This window comes from Choloepus didactylus, chromosome X (assembly GCF_015220235.1).
Source record: "Choloepus didactylus isolate mChoDid1 chromosome X, mChoDid1.pri, whole genome shotgun sequence".
NCBI classification, from domain to species: domain Eukaryota; kingdom Metazoa; phylum Chordata; class Mammalia; order Pilosa; family Megalonychidae; genus Choloepus; species Choloepus didactylus.
In genome coordinates, this window is record NC_051334.1 from 71,279,726 (window position 1) to 71,302,437 (window position 22,712).

General features: G+C 39.5%; 1 protein-coding gene across 7 annotated transcripts in view; it reads right to left on the reverse strand.

Moving 5' to 3' along the window:
• The window catches only part of OPHN1 (oligophrenin 1), an 838,177-nt gene extending 819,897 nt beyond the window's left edge, over positions 1-18,280 (reverse strand). For 6 of the 7 annotated variants that reach the window (XM_037821168.1, XM_037821167.1, XM_037821165.1 and 3 more), the window contains exons 1-2: positions 17,590-18,280; positions 17,289-17,446 (exon numbers count right to left, since the gene is read on the reverse strand). In XM_037821168.1, the coding sequence (XP_037677096.1) occupies positions 17,289-17,442 (154 nt within the window). In that variant the 5' untranslated portion in view covers positions 17,443-17,446; positions 17,590-18,280. Of the gene's footprint in view, positions 1-17,288 lie in introns of all 7 variants that reach the window. The other variant, XM_037821162.1, reaches the window with a different exon arrangement.
• Positions 18,281-22,712: the final 4,432 nt, after the last annotated feature.

The following is a 22,712-nucleotide window of genomic DNA, read 5'->3' on the forward strand; positions in this document are numbered from 1 at the left end:
TTCATGCAAGCTACAGCCAAAAGAAAGCAAGTGTAGCAATATTAATCTCAGATAAAATAGACTTCAAATGCAGGGATGTTTTGAGAGACAAAGAAGGCCACTACATACTAATAAAAGGGGCAATTCAGCAAGAAGAAATAACAATCGTAAATGTCTATGCACCCAATCAAGGTGCCACAAAATACATGAGAGAAACACTGGAAAAACTAAAGGAAGCAATTGATGTTTCCACGATAATTGTGGGAGACTTCAACACATCACTCTCTCCTATACATATATCAACCAGACAGAAGACCAATTAGGAAATTGAAAACCTAAACAATCTGATAAATGAATTAGATTTAACAGACATATACAGGACATTACATCCCAAATCACCAGGATACACATACTTTTCTAGTGCTCACGGAAATTTCTCCACAATAGATCATATGCTGGGACATAAAACAAGACTCAATAAATTTAAAAAGATTGAAATTATTCAAAGCACATTCTCTGACCACAATGGAAAACAATTAGAAGTCAATAACCATCAGAGTCTTAGAAAATTCACAAATACCTGGAGGTTAAACAACACACTCCTAAACAATCAGTGGGTTAAAGAAGAAATAGCAAGAGAAATTGCTAAATATATAGAGATGAACGAAAATGAGAACGCAATATACCAAAACCTATGGGATGCAGCAAAAGCAGTGCTGAGGGGGAAATTTATAGCACTAAATGCATATATTAAAAAGGAAGAAAGAGCCAAAATAAAAGAACTAATGGATCAACTGAAGAAGCTGGAAAATGAACAGCAAACCAATCCTAAACCAAGTAGAAGAAAAGAAATAACAAGGATTAAAGCAAAAATAAATGACATAGAGAACAAAAAACCAACAGAGAGGATAAATATCACCAAAAGCTGGTTCTTTGAGAAGATCAACAAGATTGACAAGCCCCTACCTAGACTGACAAAATCAAAAAGAGAGAAGACCCATAGAAACAAAATAATGAATGAAAAAGGTGACATAACTGCAGATCCTGAAGAAATTAAAAAAATTATAAGAGGATACTATGAACAACTGTATGGCAACAAACTGGACAATGTAGAAGAAATGGACAGTTTCCTGGAAACATATGAACAACCTAGACTGACCAGAGAAGAAACAGAAGACCTCAACCAACCCATCACAAGCAAAGAGATCCAATCAGTCATCAAAAATCTTCCCACAAATAAATGCCCAGGGCCAGATGGCTTCACAGGGGAATTCTACCAAACTTTCCAGAAAGAACTGACACCAATCTTACTCAAACTCTTTCAAAACATTGAAGAAAATGGAACACTACCTAACTCATTTTATGAAGCTAACATCAATCTAATACCAAAACCAGGCAAAGATGCTACAAAAAAGGAAAACTACCGGCCAATCTCCCTAATGAATATAGATGCAAAAATCCTCAACAAAATACTTGCAAATTGAATCCAAAGACACATTAAAAAAATCATACACCATGACCAAGTGGGGTTCATTCCAGGCATGCAAGGATGGTTCAACATAAGAAAATCAATCAATGTATTACAACACATTAACAAGTCAAAAGGGAAAAATCAATTGATCATCTCAATAGATGCTGAAAAAGCATTTGACAAAATCCAACATCCCTTTTTGATAAAAACACTTCAAAAGGTAGGAATTGAAGGAAACTTCCTCAACATGATAAAGAGCATATATGAAAAACCCACAGCCAGCATAGTACTCAATAGTGTGAGACTGAAAGCCTTCCCTCTAAGATCAGGAACAAGACAAGGATGCCCGCTGTCACCACTGTTATTCAACATTGTGCTGGAAGTGCTAGCCAGGGCAATCCGGCAAGACAAACAAATAAAAGGCATCCAAATTGGAAAAGAAGAAGTAAAACTGTCATTGTTTGCAGATGATATGATCTTATATCTGGAAAACCCTGAGAAATCGACGATACAGCTACTAGAGCTAATAAACAAATTTAGCAAAGTAGCGGGATACAAGATTATTGTACATAACTCCGTAATGTTTCTATATGCTAGAAATGAACAAACTGAAGAGACACTCAAGAAAAACATACCATTTTCAATAGCAACTAAAAAAATCAAGTACCTAGGAACAAACTTAACCAAAGATGTAAAAGACCTATACAAAGAAAACTACATAACTCTACTAAAAGAAATAGAAGGGGACCTTAAAAGATGGAAAAATATTCCATGTTCATGGATAGGAAGGCTAAATGTCATTAAGATGTCAATTCTACCCAAACTCATCTACAGATTCAATGCAATCCCAATCAAAATTCCAACAACCTACTTTGCAGACTTGGAAAAGATAGTTATCAAATTTATTTGGAAAGGGAAGATGCCTCGAATTGCTAAAGACACTCTAAAAAAGAAAAACGAAGTGGGAGGACTTACACTCCCTGACTTTGAAGCTTATTATAAAGCCACAGTTGCCAAAACAGCAGGGTACTGGCACAAAGATAGACATATAGATCAATGGAATCGAATTGAGAATTCACAGATAGACCCTCAGATCTATGGCCGACTGATCTTTGATAAGGCCCCCAAAGTCACCGAACTGAGTCATAATGGTCTTTTCAACAAATGGGGCTGGGAGAGTTGGATATCCATATCCAAAAGAATGAAAGAGGACCCCTACCTCACCCCCTACACAAAAATTAACTCAAAATGGACCAAAGATCTCAATATAAAAGAAAGTACCATAAAACTCCTAGAAGATAATGTAGGAAAACATCTTCAAGACCTTCTATTAGGTGGCCACTTCCTAGACTTTACACCCAAAGCACAAGCAACAAAAGAGAAAATAGATAAATGGGAACTCCTCAAGCTTAGAAGTTTCTGCACCTCAAAGGAATTTCTCAAAAAGGTAAAGAGGCAGCCAACTCAATGGGAAAAAATTTTTGGAAACCATGTATCTGACAAAAGACTGGTATCTTGCATATATAAAGAAATCCTACAACTCAATGACAATAGTACAGACAGCCCAATTATAAAATGGGCAAAAGATATGAAAAGACAGTTCTCTGAAGAGGAAATACAAATGGCCAAGAAACACATGAAAAAATGTTCAGCTTCACTAGCTATTAGAGAGATGCAAATTAAGACCACAATGAGATACCATCTAACACCGGTTAGAATGGCTGCCATTAAACAAACAGGAAACTACAAATGCTGGAGGGGATGTGGAGAAATTGGGACTCTTATTCATTGTTGGTGGGACTGTATAATGGTTCAGCCACTCTGGAAGTCAGTCTGGCAGTTCCTTAGAAAACTAGATATAGAGTTACCATTCAATCCAGCGATTGCACTTCTCGGTATATACCCAGAAGGTCGTAAAGCAGTGACACGAACAGATATCTGCACTCCAATGTTCATAGCAGCATTATTCACAATTGCCAAGAGATGGAAACAACCCAAATGTCCTTCAACAGATGAGTGGATAAATAAAATGTGGTATATACACACGATGGAATACTATGCAGGAGTAAGAAGGAACGATCTCGTGAAACATATGACAACATGGATGAACCTTGAAGACATAATGCTGAGCGAAATAAGCCAGGCACAAAAAGAGAAATATTATATGCTACCACTAATGTGAACTTTGAAAAATGTGAAACAAATGGTTTATAATGTAGAATGTAGGGGAACTAGCAGTAGAGAGCAATTAAGGAAGGGAGAACAATAATCCAAGAAGAACAGATAAGCTATTTAACATTCTGGGGATGCCCAGGAATGACTATGGTCTGTTAATTTCTGATGGATATAGTAGGAACAAGTTCACAGAAATGTTGCTGTATTAGGTAACTTTCTTGGGGTAAAGTAGGAACATGTTGGAAGTTAAGCAGTTATCTTAGGTTAGTTGTCTTTTTCTTACTCCCTTGTTATGGTCTCTTTGAAATGTTCTTTTATTGTATGTTTGTTTTCTTTTTAACTTTTTTTTTTTCATACAGTTGATTTAAAAAAGAAGGGAAAGTTAAAAAAAAAAAAAAAAAAAAAACAAGGAAAAAAAAAAGATGTAGTGCCCCCTTGAGGAGCCTGTGGAGAATGCAGGGGTATTCGCCTACCCCACCTCCATGGTTGCTAACATGACCAGAGACATAGGGGACTGGTGGTTTGATGGGTTGAGCCCTCTATCACAGGATTTGCCCTTGGGAAGACTGTTGCTGCAAAAGAGAGGCTAGGCCTCCCTATAATTATGCCTAAGAGCCTCCTCCCGAATGCCTCTTTGTTGCTCAGATGTGGCCCTCTCTCTCTAGCTAAGCCAACTTGAGAGGTGAAATCACTGCCCTCCCCCCGAAGTGGGATCAGACACCCAGGGGAGTGAATCTCCCTGGCAACGTGGAATATGACTCCCGGGGAGGAATGTAGACCTGGCATCGTGGGACGGAGAGCATCTTCTTGACCAAAAGGAGGATGTGAAAGGAAATGAAATAAGCTTCAATGGCAGAGAGATTCCAAAAGGAGCTGAGAGGTCACTCTGGTGGGCACTCTTACGCACACTTTAGACAACCCTTTTTAGGTTCTAATGAATTGGGGTAGCTGGTGGTAGATACCTGAAACTATCAAACTACAACCCAGAACCCATGAATCTTGAAGACAATTGTATCAAAATGTAGCTTATGAGGGGTGACAGTGGGATTGGGAAAGCCATAAGGACCACACTCCCTTTTGTCTAGTTTATGGATGGATGAGTAGAAAAATAGGGGAAGGAAACAAACAAACAAACAGACAAAGGCACCCAGTGTTCTTTTTTACTTTAATTGCTCTTTTTCACTTTAATTATTATTCTTGTTATTTTTGTGTGTGTGGTAATGAAGGTGTCAGAGATTGATTTTGCTGATGAATGTACAACTATGTAATGGTATTGTGAACAATCAAATGTACGATTTGTTTTGTATGACTACGTGGTATGCGAATATATCTCAATAAAATGAATATTAAAAAAAAAAGAGCGTGTTGTTTGACTTCCATATATTTGTGAAGTTTCCAGTTCTCTGGTTGTTATTGATTTCTAGTTTGTTGAAAATTAGAAAATTGGAAATTGGAAAATTGGGATCATATAATGAAGTATATCTGTAAATCAGATCTTGTATCCCCAGGTTTTATTGTTCAAACTGATTTTGTTGTTGCTGCTGTTTGTTTGTTTACTGTCTTTCTTGGGCTAATTCTATAATGTCTACATTCCATGTAGCATGCAGCCACTCTCATCTCTGCTTGTTTAGTTTAGTGGTAAGCTAGTTATGCATCAGAGCTTTCATTAATGCCTTGGAACATTAAGTTTTTCATCTTTTCCCAAGGGCTCTGTGTATGTGTGTTTCAGCATTCCTTCAACATCCAGCCAGGAAGTTCACAACTCTGCCTCAAGTTCAGCCAAAGGTGAGAGATTACAGCCCTCTCAGGTAATTCCTAGGCATGCACACAGCCTTGGGCATGTATGCAGACTGATACATCCTCAAGAATATGCCAGAACTGTTTATACCCGTTATGGACATCTCATTCCCGAGTTCCTCCCTTTATGATTTTGGCCAGTCTCCTGTTTTCCCTGACTTGTACCACAACCTCAGACAGTTGTAATGTAAAACCCCCATGGGTAGGGCTTCTCCCAATGAGCTAGCTAATCAAGTGAAGTAATGATAATCCCTGTGATAGGACTTTCCTAGGTAGCTACAAAACAGATTAAATAGTGACAAGTCGCTAACTATGAGACTTTTTGAGGCGCTCCAAACCCAGTTATCCTCTTTGGTGCTGCAAAACTACTGGTTTTCTCAGCTACTGTGTTTGTGGAGCTGCTGTTTCACAAGGTTACTGAAAATCTTAGGAGAAGAGGAAAGGAAGTAGGCTAAGTTAAAATACTACAAACCTTACTGCTACGGAGGCTCAGGAGTATTTCTTCAAGAAACACTCTACAGGTTGTTGCAAATATTTGGTTAATTTCTAAATTCTGAAAAAGCTTATTTTGACAATTTTTGTATGTATTGTTTTACTTTTATGTAGGAGGGGATTTTCTGAGTTCTTAGAACTACCAATCCATCAAGGTACAATGTTAGAGAAATCTTATTCCAAAATAGCTAAGAATTTGCCTACAATGGAAACCACTGCAGAATCTGCAGAATCAGGAGGTGAAACAAACAATAGGTTAAAGCTGTCTTAAAAGGATAGACAAGGAAAGACAGTCACATCAGCAAGATGTCAGACAAGATATTGGAATAAGACACTCCAGGCTTCCATCCTCCTAAAACAACATTTAAGAAACAGCAAAAACTGGTAGAACCAATGTTTTCAGAGCTCTGGAAAACAGTTAAAGGGTTGTTGTAAATAGGCAAGCATAAAATGAAGGAAAAGGCAACTTAAAAACATTAGGAATACCTTGTGGCACTCTTATGGCCATTTCTCAACATCCCCCTCCCATGGCTTAGTTTGGTTCCAGCCTGCACTCCCAGTGCATGTACCTGGTCCAAGGTTCCAGAGGGAGCAAAGTAACCCTTCTTCTATAGATACTGAGGTAAATATATACCTGTACCAATCCATTGAGTGGAAGCCTGAAAGAATGATCCAGTATGGTCATCTATGTCTTACTAGTCCCAGAACTGGCTCTGGATATAGAAGAGCCTGGAAGGGCAACTAAAACACTATGAAAAAAAAACAATCAAACCACAGATGCCAGGGGCAAATGATTACTGAGAGAGAAAATAGCTCCAGGATCAGTAGAAAAGGCTGCAAGTTTCCTGGGTGGGAGAAGTGGGGCACATTTGAACTATCTGTGCAAATAGGGAAATTAATAAGGCCAATCATGCATAGGACAAGAAACATGTTAAATATGCACCTGAAAGGATTTTATGCTTTAGATTTGGACTGTTCTTTAGACTAACTGTAAGGTTGACTAAGTGCTGAAGGAGAGTACCAGCACAGAGTCAATCTGCAAAATCTGGAAAGGTGTTTTCTTAATTTTTTTATGTGGGGGAGGTGATCATTGCAGTTAGCTCCTGACATTCAAGGAAATTTCTGAATCTCTGTCATAACATGAACTGAATACAAGCTTATGGGACAGAGACTTCAGCAACAAATTACAGCAAATATAAAAACTACTAGAGCCTCCAACAATGAGAAGGGAAAAAAAGAGCAAACCTTGGGGAAGAGGAAGAATCTCATATCCAGAGCTAATACATTATAAGTCAAATGTCAAAAATTTAACAAAAAAATTGACAATACAGAAAAGGATCAGGAAAAGATGGCTAATTCAAAAGAATAAAGTAAAGTGATAGAAACCATCAATGAAGAAGACAAGATATTGGAAATACTGTACAAGTACTTACAAAAATTATCTTAAATATGTTCAAAGAACAAAAGGAAAACACAGACAAAAAAACTAAAGGAAATCAGGAAAATGACTATATTAGTCAAGGTTCTCCAGGGAAATAGAACCAATATGAGATACATAAATAGAGACATAGACAGCTATAGATATGGATGTAAATATTATGAGATTTACTATAGGAATTGGCTCATGTGACTGTGGGGTTGGGCAAATCTGAATCCTGTAGGGCAGGCTGCAAGCTGGGAACTCCAATGAAGGTTTTTGATGAATTCTCCAGGAGAACGTAGCTGGCTGAAGTAGAGATGGAAATTCTTCCTTCTGACTGCTGAAATCATCAGTTCTCCCCTTAAGGCCTTCAACTGATTGGATGAGACTTCACTCATGGTTGAAGGCAATCTCCTTAATTGATTGTAAATGTAGTCAGCCATAGAAGCAATTAACTTACAAGATTTAAATCCACAAAATATCCTCACACAAACAAACAGGCCAGTGCTTGCTTGACCGAACAACTAGACACCATAATCTAGCCAAGTTGACACATGAACTTAACCATCACAATGATATACGAAGCAAAAGAGAATTTCCATAGATAGATGAATTGATAGATGAACAGATGGCTAGATAAAATGTTACAGCAAATGTGACAATATGTTAAAAACTGGTGGATCTGGATATTATTGGGTGGAGGCATGTTAGAATTCTCTGTGTGGGTTTTGTATTATTTTTGCAACTGTCCTGTAAGTTTGAAATTATTTCAAAATAAGTTTAAGAAAAAATGAGGGCAAGATTAAGATATTCCCAGATAAACAAAAGCTGAAGGCATTCATCACCACTACACCAGGCCTATAAAAAATGCTAAAAGGAATTCTTCAAGATGGAAGGAAAGCGCACTACATACTGCTAAAGTCATATAAAGAAATAAAGACCTCTGATAAAGGTAATGATTAAATATAAATATTATATTTTGGGATCATTACTCTAATTTTCACTGCTTACATGACCTAAAATACAAATGCATAAAAAGCAATTACAAATCTATGGTGATAGGCACACAATGTATACAGATGTAATTTGTGAAAAAAACAACATGGGGGGCAGCTGAGTATAGGAACATAATTTGTATTTGCCACTCAAGTTAAGTAGTATCAAAACAAATGAAATTGTTATAGATTTAGGTTGTGGAATTTGAGCCCCATGGTAACCACAAAGAAAATATCTAAATATATATATATACATAAAAGAAAATGAGAAGGGATTCTAAATGGCTCCCTACAAAACATGAATTAAACACAAAAGTAGACAGTAATGGAAGAAATGTGGGACAAAAAAGTATGATTTACAAAAACCAAAGAGCAGAACGGCAAAAGTCAGTCTTGCATTATCAGCAGTTACTTTAAATGGAAGTGGACTAAAATATCCAATCAAAAGGCAGAAAATGACAGAATGGATAAAAAAGAATGACCTGACAATATACTATTTGCAAGAGACTTACATGAGACCCAAAGACACAGATAAGTTGAAAGTAAAAGGATGGAAAAACATATTCCATGCAAAGAGTAACCAAAAGAGAGCTGGGGTAGCTTTAAGTCAAAACTATATTATAAAAGGGTCAATTTTCAACAAGAAGATATAACAATTATAAACAATATGCACCTAAAAACAGACCCCAAAATATATGACGAAAACATGGACAAAACTGAAGGGAGAAACAGGTGGATACAGAGACGCAGAAGGAGACTTCAACACGCCACTTTCAAGAATAGATAGAAAAACTATACAAAAGATCAATTAAGAAAAAATGGACTTAAATTTAACCAACTAATCCTAACAACCCAACAACCTAATAACAACAGAATATCCATTCCTCTCAAGTGTACATGGATCATTCTCCAGAGTAGACTACACGTTAAGTCACAAAATAATTCTTAATACATTCAAAAAGATTGAAATCAGACAATATCTTCTCTGGCCACAATGGAATGAAGCTATCAACGAGTATCAGAAGGAAAACTGGAAATTTCACTAAGTGGAAATTAAACAATGCACTTGAACAACCAATGGGTCAAAAAAGAAATCACAAAGGAAATTAGAAAATGCCTTCAGATTAATGAAAACCAAAATTGAACATACTAAAACTTACGGGATGCCACAAAGGCAGTGTACTCAGAGGGAAATTTATACCTGTAAATGCTTCACACCCAGAGGAACTAGAAAAATAAGGGCAAACCAAACTCAAGAGTGAGCAGAAAGAAGAAAATTAAAAAGATAAGAGTGTCAATAACTGAAATAGAGAACAGAAATAACTGAAATAGAGACCAGAAAAACAAAACAGAGAATCAATGAAACTAAACTTGGTTATTTGAAAAGATCAATAAAAATGGCAAACCTGTAACTCAACTAGCAAGGAAAAGCAGAGACAGGACTTAACTAATTAAAATCAGAAGTGAAAGGGAGACATTGATACCAATTTTACAGAACTAAACAGGATTATAAGAACACTATGAAAAAACATATGCCAACAAATTAGATAACCTAGATGAAATGGAAAACTTCAAGAACAAATAGAAAATCTCAACAGACTATAACAATTGAAGAGACTAAATCAGTAATCAAAGCCCTCTCAACAAAGAAAAGTCCAGGACCAAATGACTTCACTGGTGACTTTCAACAAATATTCAAAGAAGAATTAACACCAGTCCTTCTCAAACTCTTCCAAAAATTGAGAAGAAGGGAACATTATGTAACTCATTCTATGAAGTCAACACTACCATAATACCAAAGCCAGATAAACACATCACAAAAATGAAAAGTACAGACCAACATCTCTTATGAATATGACTGAAAAAATCCTCAACAACATACTAGCAAACTGAATATAAATATTAGCACATTAAAAGGATTATACACCATAACCATTGGGATTCATCCCAGGAATGCAAGGGTGATTCAAAAAAAGACCAACAATCATTGTAACACACCACATTAATTTTACAGAAGGAAAACCACCACCCAACCATCTCAATTGACACAGAAAAGGCATTTGACAAAATCCAGCTCCCATTCTTGATTTAAAAAAAAACACTCAGAAAAATAGGAAAGATATTTTAGAAATTGAGATTCCTCAATATAAATGGCATGTACAAAAAACTACAGCTAACATCACACTTAACAGTAAAAGACTGAAAGTTGAAAGGGGGAATTTTATGTTTCATATAGGTTGCCACAATAAAAACTTAAAAAAATAAAAGACAAACTGTTTCCAGTTGTTGCCTCTAGTGAGAACTGGAGGACTTACACCCTTTGAATTTTGTGCCATGTTCATGTCTTATTTATCCAAAACAATTTTTAATATACTTATAAAGATGAAGGAAACAGTAGGTGCTCTAGATTTCCCCTGATGACCCATCATTTGTTTCTGAGAGACTTTCCATTCATTTAAAGAACACCGTTCACTACCAAAGCTCTTCTTTCTGACTTAGGAACTCTTCCTCTTCAGTTTATTCTTCTTTCCTATGAACAGCTATATCCATGGCTTAGCTTCTATTTTTCCCTCCACAAAAACCCACTTTTTAACACATGATTGAATATTTATCACACCCTCTTCACAGCTATTCTCACAATGTAATTAAATTATTAAAGTGGGTAATTGGTTTTTTAAAGTATGTACCAGGAGAACAAAGCCCATACCAGCTGTGCCAGTTTGATGTATTATGTCCCCCAAAACACCATTATCTTTGATGTAATCTTGTGTGGGCAGAATATCAGTGTTAATTAGATTGTAATTCTTTGAGTGTTTCCATGGAGATGTGCCCCACCCAACTGTGGGTGATGACTTTGGTTGGATAATTTCCACGGAGGTGTTGCCCTGCCCATTCAGGGTAGGTCTGAATTAAATTACTGGAGCACTATATAAGCTCAGACCGAAGGAGCAAGCTTGTCCCAGCCAAGAGGGACACTTTGAAGAATGCACTGGAACTGAGAGAGGAGCTTCAGCTTACAGAGACATTTTGGAGACAGCCTCTGAAAGCAGACTCTTGCTCCAGAGAAGATAAGAGAGGACAAACACCCTAAGACCAACAAAGAGTGACATTTCTGAGGAACTGCAGCCTAGAGAGGAACATCCTGGGAGAAAGCCATTTTGAAACCAGAACTTTGGAGCAGATGCCAGCCACGTGCCTTCCCAGCTAACAAAGGTTTTCCGGATACCATTGGCCATCCTCCAGTGAAAGTATCTGATTGCTGATGTGTTACCTTGGACACTATATGGCCTTAAGACTGTAACTGTGTAACCAAATAAACCCCCTTTTATAAAAGCCAATCCATCTCTGGTGTTTTGCATTTCCGCAGCATTAGCAAACTACACCACCAGCCTTATTCACCACTGTATCTCTAGTTCCCAGGACAGTGCCTCACAAACAGTAGTTGCTTAGTAAATCCTTGAATTAAATTCAGTTGTGTTTACATTGTCCAAGTCCTTAGCTTTATATAATTCTGATAAGGTATCATGAAGGCCCTCCACCCTACTAGAAAAAAAATCAGCTCAAGATTTCCAGGGTACTCCCCTGGAAAAGCCTATATCCTCATGGATTTTTAGGAAATATCTGGAGTAACTGATTATAGAAACAGATGCAAAATAAAAAGTTTTGGCTATGCTTTAAAAAATGAAAAACTGATGCTGAAAATAATTTTCCACCATCACACTTAGGTCTGATTGGAAAACTCTTTTAATGGGAAGTTCAAGCCAGAATCTTCCCTACCCTTTCCCACAATCTTATAAATGGTTACACTGAAGGGCTCTCTTGATTAACTTTTCCACCCTAACCCCCACAGCACCCCCTAGTCCAGCTACTTTGGAATCTAGTTCTCGGCAGACCTTCAATGCCCAACAATATCACCTGCAACAAATGTCATTTTGATGCTTTCACATTTAGCTAATATTAGCAATACCAAAAGACGTGGCCATTACATTGTTCTGTGTGAATTGCAGAATGTCTAAAATAACTGCATGCACTTAGAAACACTGATTAAATATCACTGGAATAATGACTAGATATCTGTAGAGTAAGAACGTACATTATATCACTAACTCTTCTCTCCACACCATGGTACTATACTCACCCCAAATGGGTTAAAAGCTTTGGTCTCCCGCTTTATAGCACTACTCAGGTCAGAACCCTAGAAGCATCCATCAAGAGGATAATCTGATAGGCCAGCATAATTCAAGTCATCTACTCATGTAGAAATATGATTTGGATCTTCCCTTTGTCCACTCTCCCAGAGTAAAGATGAATTGACTATGCCTTTATGACATAATTAACTCAGGCTGCTTAACCATTTGAGTAAGGCAGTTGCTTCTAGAAAACAGAGAATGATAAGGCCAGAAGGAACCATGAGGATCAATGGCCAACCCTCTCATTTTATAGACGGAAAAACAGAGGCCCACAAAACCAAAACTTGCTCAAGGTCATTACAGCCAGCTAAAGGCAGAGTTGGGACAAGCACCTAGGTCCTCTGAGTGCTAAGGTAGAGAGGGCTCTACTAACTAAATTTGACATCACATGTACCTTAGAGATGGAACCAATCCATCCTTCCAAGACAGCAATCACTTTTAAGTGCCACAGCTACCACAGCAAGAGCTGAAAAGACACCGCAAGAGGTGACCTTAGGATCTGAAATTCTTATCTTAAAAAGTATAGAATGTACATTTTTAAAGGTCAAATGCATCATTTAAAAAAATAAGACTAGGTTTTAAGTTATACTAAGTATAAAATGTATCTTTTGGATTCTTTTAAAACATAAGTTTTTATTAATTCAAAACAACCTATGTATGTGTACTTTGTGCATGTATATGTAGGTTTTAGCAATATAATGCTTTTTCTGACATTTATTTTATATATACATACATACAAATAAGGTATATTATCCTTGGTTTTGAAGGTCTATTAAAAAATTTTTGTTTGATTTTTTTGTGTTTAATTATACAGTCATTAGCACTAAACTATATGAAAATTTATGTAAGCATAAATAAGATCCTATAATTGAATTAGTCATTCCTTTCTCAAACTATGGAACTACAATATGAAAAATTTTAAATTAAAGCCATGGAGTATTAGAGCTAAAAGTGAGCTTATAAATCCCCCTACCCCACTCTTACCTTTGTAAAGCTGCAGAACCTGGTGCCCCAGTGAAATGACATCCCTTTCAGATGAATCTTCTTAAACCCTAGCTCAAACCATGTCACTCTACTACCAAAAATCTTCTTTCAGCACTTCCTGCATACAGAGGAAAGTCTGAAGCCCTTAACACACTCTGCATAGTCAGGCCTTATCCTCCCATTCCAACATCATTTCCAAAATGATTTCCTCCTGCATTTCCTCCTGCATTTCCTCCTGCATTTCCTCCTGCATTTCCTCCTGCATCCCATATTCCAGCCAGCTTGAATTATTTGCTATCCCTTCATATCCTCTGTGTCATTCCTACTACTTCAAATGCCCCGTCTTCAACACAGTGTGATGCAGTAAAAAGAAGGGCCTTTAGATTCAGGTTTTGGTTCTCATTCAGACTCTTACCCTTATTAGTTGGGGAAGTTACTTAAATCCTGTGAACTTCAGTTTTCTCAAGTATAAAATGGAAATAATAATCCTTATTTTACTTAATGCCTGAAAGTGGCTAAATAAGTGACAAGTGTTATGAATGCCTAACTCCAATGTGACCTCTTCCATTGCTTCCTTGTCCCTCCAACAGGAAATGAGCTCCCCCTCTGCTAATGTAACATGGCATGTTATCTACCTATCCTCTTATGGCTCTGATCCCTGCCTACCACCTTATATAACAGTAATTTCTCCCTTCCTAGCCCGGGAACTTCTTGAGGGCAAGATCCATCTGCGATTGGCTCTGTATGTGTTACAATCCTGAGAACAATAGCTTGCATAGTTATGTGCACAAGTATTTACTAAATGAATGATACATATTCACTGAACTATATATAACATCTGTTAGGTGTATCATGTTGCCTTGGAATATAAGTAGGTGCCACATTACTTGTTCTGAATAACGCCTAACCTGAGTGCTTAGCAAATATTCAAAACAACACTAGGAACAAACAGCTGACATAAAAACACAGGGCAAACAGAAAAGTGGGCAACATAGTCATCTTTCAGAGTAAAGATGGAGTTTTCCTGTCATTTGTTTAAGCTATATGTGTGCACTCCAACAATTATAAGAACATCACATTCAGAGGGAGGAAACCAACCACTTCCCCAGGGCAGACAGGTTGAAGATCACACATAATGTCAATTACCTCTGCACACAGAGCTAAGTAAATCTAAATATTCAAACAGGACCTACATTTAATGAATTCATCATCACACACAGTTGTGTCTAAAGCCTTAATTAGAGCACTGTACAGAAATCAGACCCAAACAGAATAAAATGTAGGAATCACTTAGGTTAGCAACGTAAACACTGTAGCTGATTTTTGCCAACACAGTGCACCAGGTTTCATTGATTCCTAGAAAAACACTAGCCATTTGATTTGATGGCCAAATTAATAAGTTCAATAAAAAAGATGTCATTCTTCCTGACTTTTACATTTTTCAACAAGATCACAACAAGAAAAAGTCTCTGCTTGCAACTACTTGTGCTCACACATTTCCCTTAAGAAACCTGTTATAAATTACACATTCAACAACTTGTGTTGTTTAGCCCTTTCCTTTTTCAAAGCCCATTTGTGCTTCACAATAACCTGTGAAGAGGTATAATTAACCCCATTTTACAGATGAACTAAGTGATTTGTGCCAGATCCCAAGATGGTGAAGCCGAGGCTGTACCCAGGTCTTCCGGCTCTAATTCCAGTGTGATTTTCCTCCTCCCCCCCACCCCCGCCCCGCAAAATAAGAGCACATCTTTGTTTGGCTTCCACCCACTTATTCTCAAAAAGTTGCCCAGCTGGCACAGTGTGAGGAAAGCAGAGTGGGAGTATAAACATTACTGTGCTCAAGGCAGTGGGAAACATCCTGCCTTTAACTCCAACGATTCAGGTTTTTAGAAACAGAGCACGAGTTAGCTTCTGGGTTTTATTTCCTACCTGTCCTATTTTTTACTTTCTATGTATGATCAGAAACAGAGAATAGCAGCAAATATCCATGAATATCCTGGACCATAATAATCTCTTGGATCTTTTTTGGGTTTATTTAATTGCTGACTTTCACCACTTGTCTTAGAAAAGAAAGAATAAAAACCACTTCTTGCCAAATGTTTGCCCTTCCCCAAATGTTTCATTGAACATCTTTTTTCTTACCGACTCTAATCTATCTGATGTGCTTTAGCTGTGCTCACTTTTCGTGTTTGTGCTAATTTTTAAGCACAAACCCTTTCAGCTTATCATACATTTCACAAAGCCAGTCCCTTCCTCAGGTTTGTGAGGAGCTTCATTTGACTGTGGATACTGTACCAAACAGTTTACAGTAATAAGTAAATAGAAAACCTAAACGTTCCCCCTTTTTTCTTTCAGTGAACCCTCACTTTCCAACTATTTTTTTGGCACAACCTGCATATCTTTAAACTCTCAATGAACTCTATTAAGTGGAGAAACACCCCAAAGCCTAGGCAATAAGTCTTTGAGGATCAGTATTTCGAATACCCCATAGGTATTTTAAGGTACTGCCAGGAGTTACTCTTGGTCAGGCCACAACAGAACAAACCATTCAATGATCAAATTCAACTAATACCCTACAGGCACTTGGACAATTTATATATTCTGACCAAAGCAGGCAGACAACATCTGGAGGGAAAGCAAGACTCCAAGGGGCAAATCAGAAGACATGCCCAAGAAATACCAGCTGGTAGCAGTTACCATAGTTGAGGTCTTTCTCCCTCAACTCAATTGGCTGCTTCTGCCTTAAGAAGATCTTCAAGCTGGGTCCACACATGGACCCCAAAAGAAAGTTATACTTATACAGTACCTATTTTCCAGTGATTTTTAATTTTATTTTTCATAATCAACTTTCAGCCAAGAAGGGGAAAAAATTATTATCACTCTACCCAATCACTGCCCTCCATTCTTCTGGGTATATACTTTGGCACAAAGGGTGGATTTGCCGTACTGTTTAGGAGGATGTTTATTATTATTTTATTTACTCCAGGCCTCCTGTCAAACAGCAGAAATAAATCTCCACATAGGGTGGTGGGAGGGGGGGAGCTCCACAGCTGAGTCAGCTGTGACCATCCAGAAAGCCAAGATAGGTGACGTTCCTTCAGAGAGTTCCCAGCAGCCCCTAGCCCTAGCCCTATATTTATCCCCTGGGGGCAAGGCTCCTTGTGCTAGGAAGTGGGCAGGTCTTTGTTCCACCCTCAAGCAGAATTCTGTACCATCCGATAATTCTGAGTAGACTGACCTTGACCTAAACCATAGGTCAATATCTTAATGAAAAAATCACCAGGGTAAAGGTGATTTCCTTAGAAAATAACTTGCCATGGGGAATTTTTTAATGGCCCCACACTTATCTGTGGCAATCAGAGGCCAGAACAAAACCACTACGCAAGCTGCTAGCCTTAATTCCCAATTCTTTAGGAGGTGCTGGGGCAGTCCCTTGGTCAGCTTGGATGCCGCCTTTCCCCAAACACAGGTGCTGAACATGTCCAACAGTATAGCAGATTGGAATAGGGGTAGGGGTGGTTGCAGAGCAAGAGGGTCCCTAGCACAGCTACAGTTACTCTCTTATAAGGTCAAGACCACTAAAAAGAAAGACCCAAAGTTCTCGAAACCAACCACCATCCACTTCTACTGATTTCAATCCCGATGTGTCGGGAAACTCATTCGACTCAGAGACCTGCATGTGTGAGACACCCTGAATTCCTCTCTTCCCCTAGCAGCGTGAGAGAGCTTAAAGCCCAGAGGCCACAGGTTCAAGGAAACCGCCCTCCCAGCGTTCCACTTACTTCTCATAGCGCTGATAAGCGCATTGCCGTCTTTGATCACGTCTTTGATGAATTTATTGGTCCTCTTCAGCTCCTGCTCATAGCACTTGAGCCTCTCGCGGAAATCAGGGTTGTCCAGGTAGCAGTCGCTGAACTCCAGCGGGGGATGCCCCATGGTTCTGATGGAGGGTGTTGGGGGAAAGAGAGGAAAGACACAAAGACCAAGAGCACCAGAAGCACAGAAAGAGAAACAGATGGAGTGGACTAAGGGCGGGACCCGCTTCAGAAGCTCTCAGACTCCTTCCATTTGGAGGACAGGTACCTGTTCCGATGAGGCTACAGGCGAGAGCTGGCTAGTCCGAAAGAAGAATGAGCGGCCTGGCGGTAGCTTCAGCTGAAAGAGAGAGCTAACACAGTCGGATGTCGGCGGGGTACTGGCTAGCAAACAGCATGCCCCCTCGGCATCGCCTCTCCCAATAGGCAGCAGAAACCGCAGTCCGCTCCTCCCCGAGACGGGCCGGATCCTTCCCGGGCAATTGCAAACGTGACACCTCGGCCCGCCCAGGATGTAGGCGGAGACGAGTGCTAGGATTGGGAGCCGCCTCTTCAGCTCGCTCGGCGCTCCCCGGAGCTGGTTGAGGATTTCCTTTGCCGAACTCCGCGGGCAACCGGGATTGTACTGTCCCCTCCCCCTTCTTAAAGCCAGCGCCTCCGCCCGGCCCCAGAGAAGCAGAAGTCCGGAGCCCAAACACTCGGGGTCCTCCTTCAGCCGTCTTCTTTGAACCCTAGGGTTTCGTCACCAGGGTCCTCCGGCTGCAAAGAATTCCTCCTGGTCCAAGGGATTCGGGCTGCTATCCAGCTGGAACCGGAAGAGTTAACTCGCGGTGGCTATGAAACGTAGCCTTCCTCGGTCGACACCCGAGTGGGAAGAGGAGGACGATAGCGCGACGCACAATAGTTGTGGTTGCCCGGCGCTTCCCTGCAGAAACTGGGGAGCAGTCAGCGCCCTAGGACTCCAGCTGGAAAGCGTGGTGGCCTGGGAGATGTAGTCTTTGCGTTTTCACGCCCCATGACTCCTCCTTGTGGTCTCCCTACCAACCCGCCAGGGAGGCCGTTCTCCCAGAACAGCATTCCCAGCCTGCCCAGGCTCACTAGCCCAGCTCAGCCTTGAGGGGCCGGGTGCAGCACTGGGGCCGGCTTGGGATGGTTTCCAAAACTGGAGCAAGAACCCAGGAGTCGATTGTGGGCAACCCTCTCTCACTTCCCTGTTTGCAGCGTTGTTTAATTTTCTTTCCTTCCTCCATTTCCAGTCATCCTCTGACCTACCACCTTCTTTTCCTCTTCCCTTTCCCGCTTCTCCAGGTCCTAGAGCTCTAATTTTCTTGGGCCTTCGCCAGAGGGGGTGACTCCTACTCTAGGATCTTCTTATTAGGCTCAGAACCCTTACCAAAGCCAGGGAGGCCCGAACTATGAGTTTGCCTGAATAGGATCTCAGAGCATGGTTTTTGTGACCCAACTCATTACATGATGATTAAAGGACATTATTTCCCATATGTAAGTAGAAAACTTAAGAAGAGGATTTTGTAAATTATTTTGCAGTTTACCTAAGAGACCTCTTGTCCATTGTCCATTGCAGGAAAACTGGGGCTACTGTTGCAGCCACCGTGAGATTAGGAGTAGCTAGAGGTTCAAAAAACCAGAAAAATACTGTGTACTTCGACAAAGAGATCCATTTTGATTTTTCAAAAGCATTTAGATTAGATTGCCCTGTGAAGAAAACCAAGAAAAGCCAGAACTGAAGTGAGTTTTAAATGGAGTAATAATGGCTAACTCACCTGTATAAGTGTCCTATTGCTGCTGTAACAAATTGGTGTTATAAAACAACACAAATTTATTATCTTACAATTCAGGAGGTCAGAAATGAAAAATGGGCCTCACTGGGCTGAGGTCAACCTGTCATCAGGTCTGTGATCCTTTCTGGCTGTTCTAGAGGAGAACCCATTTCTTTGCTCTTTACAGCTTCTAGAAACCACCACATTCCTTGGCTCATAGCCCCCTTCCTCCACCTTCAAAGCCAGTAATGTCTGGTCAGGGCTTTCTCACACCACAACACTCTGACTCTGACTCTTCTGCCTCCCTCTTTCACTTATAAGGACACTTATAACCCAAGATAATCTCCCCATGCCAAGATGCTTAACTTATCCACATCTTCAGAGTTCCCTTTGACATATGAGGTAACATATTCGCAGGTTCCAGGGATTAGGATGTGGACATCTTTGTGGAGCCATTATTCTGCCGACTGTGCCACCTGTAATCCTATAACCCTCCTCACTAACCCTCAAAACAACCCTGTGCAGTCTGTATTATTATTCCCACATAAAGATGCGGAAGCTGCATCAAAGGGAGGTTAGGTGACTTTCCCAAGAACACAAAGCTAGTGAGTGGCAAGCTTGAACTTGAGCCTAGCCTGGCTAATTCTAGAGGTACTGCTCTTAACCCCAACACTATATTACAGTATGACAAAGAGTCCAGTGAGAATAGACCTTCTGAAAATTAATAAATAACCACATTCCAGGGAAGGATTTTGTTTCCTACTCTTTAAGATTAATTTATGGAAAAATGTCCGAAATGGGCTTTAAATGCACCATTGGTTAAGAAATGCAGCCAGGAAGGGAAGATAACCAATGAATGGGTATATGCTCCCCATTCTAGCAAAGTTCCCTATAGCATCCACTCATTCATTCAACAAGCATTTATTAAACTCCTGCTATATGCCAGACATGGTCCCTTAACTTAAATAGCTTATGCCTGTATTTCAGTCACTATAGAATTGCCATTAACATTTTGATGTTAGGTCCAACCAGGCTTATCTAATCCCCTACACTCAAAAGTATTTCACAGTCCTCTTTGTTATCTTTTATCTAGACAATGAAACTAAAGCATGGAGGAAACCAAATGACCTGAGCCAGATATCAAAGACGACACTGGGTTAAAAATCTGAACTCAGTCCCTTGGATAATAGCTGCATTTATTGAGCACTATCCTAGGTGTTTTGCATATTTTTTATCTATCCCTCACAACAGCCCTATAGGTCTGTGGTCTTCAAATTTTCATCCACATAACCTCTAAAAGAATTTTGAGAAACCATGTACTCTCTGTACATTTTTAGGTTGGCTTCTAAATTCCCAGGATGAAAACAGCTGCTATAGTGTCATTGTCCTCACTTTATGTATGAGAAATAGTAGGCTGAGAGAGGTTCAATCCCTGGTCACACACAGCCGGTAAGGATTTAACAAGTTCCACTAGTTAGATGCAATTTTTGAATCTGTGACGGGAATAAGAATGTGCGCATGCATGCACAGAATCAGGATTTACCACCATTTTACAGCAAAGCAGACAGGTGCTTAGATCACACAGGTGTAAGCATTCATCAAAACAGCAAACAGATACCTAAGATGTTTGCATTCCACTCTATATAAATTTTACATCACAAGAAGAAAAACTGTAAACCCATATTGAACTCTAGTTAATGATATGCATGCTGAAGTATGCAGAGGGAAGAATATTAATGCCTGCAATTTTCTTTGAAACACATAAAAATAAGATTGATAGATAGATGGAGGGATGTGTAGATGGAGAGATATGATGAAGCAAATTCAACTCTACTGCACGTTTGAAGTTTTCCACAATAAAATGTTGTGGGAGAAAATTCTGACATGCTGATCTCTTTGTATATAACCTGGTTGGTTTCTGGAACTTTGGGTATCTGTGTGACACCTGAAACTCAGAGCTAGAGCTCAGCAGCTATGAATGTCAGTATCAGCACATACAGCAGCTGTTTAAAAAAGCTGAAAAAGGGCCCAGACTTCAATTAGAGATAGGAATGAAGCAGATCTGGTTAGGACTAAGGCAAATCAGGCCAAAAGGTAAAGGTTGAAACTGACTGTGTTTTAAAACTTCAACTTCTGTGTGAGACCAAGGGAAGAGATGTTTATTTGGTGCAGGATATATATCTTCTACAGCACACTAGATAATTTAACTTGTACGTCAGTTTATTCAAACACCGTAATTACATAGAAATTTGATTAGGAAGTGAGATCTGGTAGGTTTGTACAAGTTAGTGTGAAATAGCAATACATCCCAAAGTAATTTGGGCAGAGAATGAGGACATACTTGCAGAGACCCCTGGGGAACTAGGGAAGAATGCAGAAATGTTGGAGTTCCCCACCTGGGTTATTGCTGATATTCTCACAAACGTTGAGGACTGACAGTTTGGTATGCTGGGCCCTCGATCTTGGGGCTTGCCCTTATGAGACTTGTTACTGCAAAGGAGAGGCTAAGCCTACTTATAATTGTGCCTAAGAGTCTCCCCCAGAGAACCTCTTTGTTGCTCAGATGTGGCCCTCTCTCTAGCTAAGCCACCTCGGCAGGTAAACGGACTGCCCTACCCCCTATGTGGGACCTGACTCCCAGGGGTGTAAATCTCCCTGGCAATACAGGATATGACTCCTGGAGATGAATCTGGACCTGGCATCGTGGGATGGAGAACTTCTTCTTGACCAAAAGGGGGATGCAAAATGAAACGTAATAAAGTGAGAGATTTCAAATGGATTCGAGAGGTCACTCTGGTGGACATTCTTACACACTATATAGATAACACTTTTTAGATTTTAATGTATTGGAATAGCTAGAAGGAAATACTTGAAACTGTTGAACTGCAATCCAGTAGCCTTGATTCTTGAAGACAATTGTGTAAATTGTATAACATGTAGCTTACATGGTATTACGGTGTGATTGTAAAAACCTTGTGGCTCACACTCCCTTTATCCAGTGTATGGATGGGTGAGTAGAAAAATGGGGCCAAAAACTAAATCAAAAATAGGGTGGGATGTATTATTTTTGGTGTAAGGAAAATGTTCAAATATTGATTGGGGTGATGAAAGCATAAGTATATAATGGTACTGTGCAGAGTTGATTGCACACCATGGATGATTGTATGATATGTGAATATAGCTCAATAAAACTGAATTTTAAAAAAAGTAAAAAAAAAAAATGTTGTGGGAGAAAATCCCATTCCCCTGTCTGTGTTTCTCCTTTGTCAAGGTAACACCACCCCCACAGTCCTATCGCTTTCCTAAGCCATCATTCTCAGCTTTGCTTCTGTGGAAAGAACACTGAGCCTGGAGCAATAGGTAAAACAGATCATTAGTCGAGTCTAGCTCCACCCCTTAGAAATTCTGTAACCTTGGGCAAGTCACCTAAACTTTCCTCTTTTGAAATAATACATTCTTCACACATTTCTCTAAGGATTGACTATAGATAATATGTGTGGAAGTGTCTGGCACATAATAACTCCTCAATAAATGTTGGATGAATCCAATACTTTCCCATCATTCTTGTTCTGACAGCCCCAGAGGCAGAAAGGAATCAGATTGCCCACGGTAG